This window comes from Brassica oleracea, chromosome C1, assembly GCF_000695525.1.
Source record: "Brassica oleracea var. oleracea cultivar TO1000 chromosome C1, BOL, whole genome shotgun sequence".
Lineage (NCBI taxonomy): Eukaryota > Viridiplantae > Streptophyta > Magnoliopsida > Brassicales > Brassicaceae > Brassica > Brassica oleracea.
In genome coordinates, this window is record NC_027748.1 from 23,395,439 (window position 1) to 23,398,438 (window position 3,000).

At 41.4% G+C, this 3,000-nt stretch overlaps 1 protein-coding gene across 1 annotated transcript; it reads left to right on the forward strand.

Moving 5' to 3' along the window:
- The first annotated feature begins 1,093 nt into the window (after nt 1-1,093).
- Nucleotides 1,094-2,201, forward strand: LOC106335396. Its single transcript, XM_013773915.1, has 2 exons — nt 1,094-1,395; nt 1,493-2,201. Exons 1-2 carry the CDS (start codon nt 1,094-1,096, stop codon nt 2,199-2,201), a joined length of 1,011 nt encoding a protein of 336 aa, XP_013629369.1.
- The last annotated feature ends 799 nt before the right edge of the window (nt 2,202-3,000 follow it).

Below are 3,000 nucleotides of genomic sequence, written 5' to 3' on the forward strand. Positions count from 1 at the left end.
ATTAATACAATTGATTTATATGTTCGCACCAATTTAATTATATTTTTATTAGTTACTGACTTTTAATTATTTAATATATATTTATTATTTTATAATATGTAAAAATATTTAATACATAAAATAATTTATATATATAATGTTGATCCCGCGCAAGGCGCGGATCTTAACCTAGTAAATATTGTATAACGATCAAAACATTAGTAATCTATTGAATAACAAAAAGGTTAATTAACCTCGGGGTTGTTTAAGGCTTCTAGGGAAATCATAGGATCTGAGGTAGTCATAGCAATCTCTCACTTTTTCTCCAGCTGTTTCCTTCCAGCCACTACAAATGCAACCATCCTGTCAATGGTACCAAATTTTCCGGGAGCGAGTAAAGTTACTGAGTTTCGACCAATCTCGTACATGAATACGGTTTATAAAGTCATGTCGAGGCTCCTGGTGAAGTGCCTGAAGATTATACTACCGGATCTGATTCTTCCAAGCCAAACTGCATTCGTGAAAAATTGATTATTACTGGAAAATGCAATACTCGCGTGTGAGATGGTAAATGGATATCATAAAAAGCAAGGAGTAAAGAAAATTACTATCAAAGTCGACATAGCCAAGGATTTTGATACTCTGTCATGGGAGTTCTTTTTTGCTTGCCTAGAAGGTTTACAAGTCCCCTCTGTGTTCCTTGCCTGGCTAAGAGCATGTATCTGCACAACGAGCTTTATGGTTGGTTACAATGGCACTGTCAACATGTATTTTAAAAGGAAGAGAAGCCTCAGACATGGCGACACTCTTTCCCCCTACTTGTTTGTCATTGCTATAAATTTTCTATCACTAATGCTAAACTGAGCTGCTACAAAAAAAAAACTCGAGTTCCATGCGAAATGTAAGTCCACAAGAATCACTCACCTATCTTTCGCGGATGATCTCCTGATCTTCACCGACGGCTCTCTAGAATCAGTACAACAAGTGCTTATGGTCCTTTGGGAATTCGAGCTTCGATCTGGCCTGAAAGTGAGCATGGAAAAAAAAAAGCTTCTTCGCTTCAGGACTTACTGAACATGAGACTCAACTAATTCAAGCAACAACTAGTATGAACATGAGATCCTTACCTTTCCATTATCTTGGAGTTCCTCTGAATTCTAAGAAGCTGAATCTGGTGAGCTGCGAGCCACTGCTACACCAAACCAAGGCGAAATTCTCTTCCTGGTCTGTAAAGTCACTTTCGTTTGCTGGTAGGTTGTTGTTGATTAAGACCGTCATTGCTGGGATAAAAACATTCGGGTGCTCCTCTTTTATTCTCCCTAAAGCTTGCGTAAGGAGAATCACCTCCTCTGTAGTGTTTTCATGTGGAAAGGTGATGTGGAGAGCAGAAACACAACAAGAATTAGTTGGGAAACGGTTGTGCTACTAAAGGAACAGGGTGGTCAGGGGTTAAGGACTTGCTCACCTGGAATAAAGCTTGTATGATCAGGCTCATTTGGATTTTGTTCTTCAGAGCGGGGTCGGTATGGGTAGCATGGTTCAAAGAAATGATCCTAAAAGGATCCCTAGCAAACTACTGGACGACTAAGCCTTCTAGTTCTTTCTCTTGGCTAGCGAACAAGCTCCTCAAGCTAAAGGAAACTGTGTTCCCCCTCATCAAACTACAGCTTCAGAATGACCATTCTGCTTGTTTCTGGTTCGACAACTGGACTCCGTTTGGGAGTCTTTACTTGTTTCTGAATGGATCAACCTCCTGCTTGGGTATCCCTCTAAAGGCAACTGTTGGATCACTTGTTACCAACAGCATATGGTCCCTTCCTCCTGCAAGATCAGACAAACAATTGCAATTACAAACTTTCTTAACTACGGTACAATTGACTGAGGGAGAGGATCATTATGATTGGGAAATTAATGGGACCAAATCATCAAGGTTCCAGACATGGAAGATCTACACTTACTTAAGACCAGAACTAGCAAAGGTCCGCTGGGAAGGAGTTGTATGGACAAAGCGGGGGATCACAAGGCATAACTTTCACATCAGGTTGGTAGTCCAAGACAGGATTCCTACGCGGGATCGCCTCATCAGATGGGGTTTGCAAGTAAGCTCGGTGTGTCTCCTTTGTAATGCAGCAGACGAATTGCGAGATCACCTCTTCCAAGAATGCTCATTCATCTTTGATGTGTGGGCTCTACTACATGATGACTCTGATTACAACCATTGAGAAGCATGGGATTGTACTCTCAACCAGATGATCAATCTCCCCAAGGGCAAGCCGCTCACTCTCCTATCTCATTTAGCTTGGCAAGCTATTATATATTGGATTCAGAATGAACGAAACACTAGACTGCATTCCAATATGTTTTGATCGGTTGACTCCATCAACAACTTCATTTATCGTCAACTCAAGAACAAGATTAAGAGGTTTAAACCCTCAAACCCTTCACTCTCCTCTCAGATGTAGCAGCTGTGGATCTGATCTGCATGTCTCCCGATCGTTTCCCCTCCTCCCCATCTCCATCTTTTTTACTGGGCCTAGCCATTATGGTTTTTCTTATTGGATAACTGGGATATGATTCAACTAAAGTTCATTTGGTATGGGCTTAAACATTGGGCTTTGCCCGTCTAACTAGTCAGGGGGTTTGTAATATTTTTATTCTCATGCATTTAATATGAAAACCTTTCTTCAAAAAATAAAATAAAAAGGTTATTGTGATAGTCACCTCAAATTTAATAATGCAAGAAGAGACCCTAGCCCCCTTTTTCTCTCAACTCGCCGCCGCTTCTGAAAACAAATCTAGCTCCGGTCCGGCGTTTTTTGTCGGTGCCGGAGGCTCCAATCCTTTTCCCGATCTTATTTTCTTTTGCTCTCTTCACCTTTGCTCAATCCTTGTCGAGGTGCTCGGTGTTCTGTGGCTGACAAAACGTTACATGTTTTCATTTCGACGGAGAAGGTCACGACTTTCCATGGAGCAACAGCGAGACTCACGGCGTGACGACGGTGAAGAGGGTCGGCATTTAGG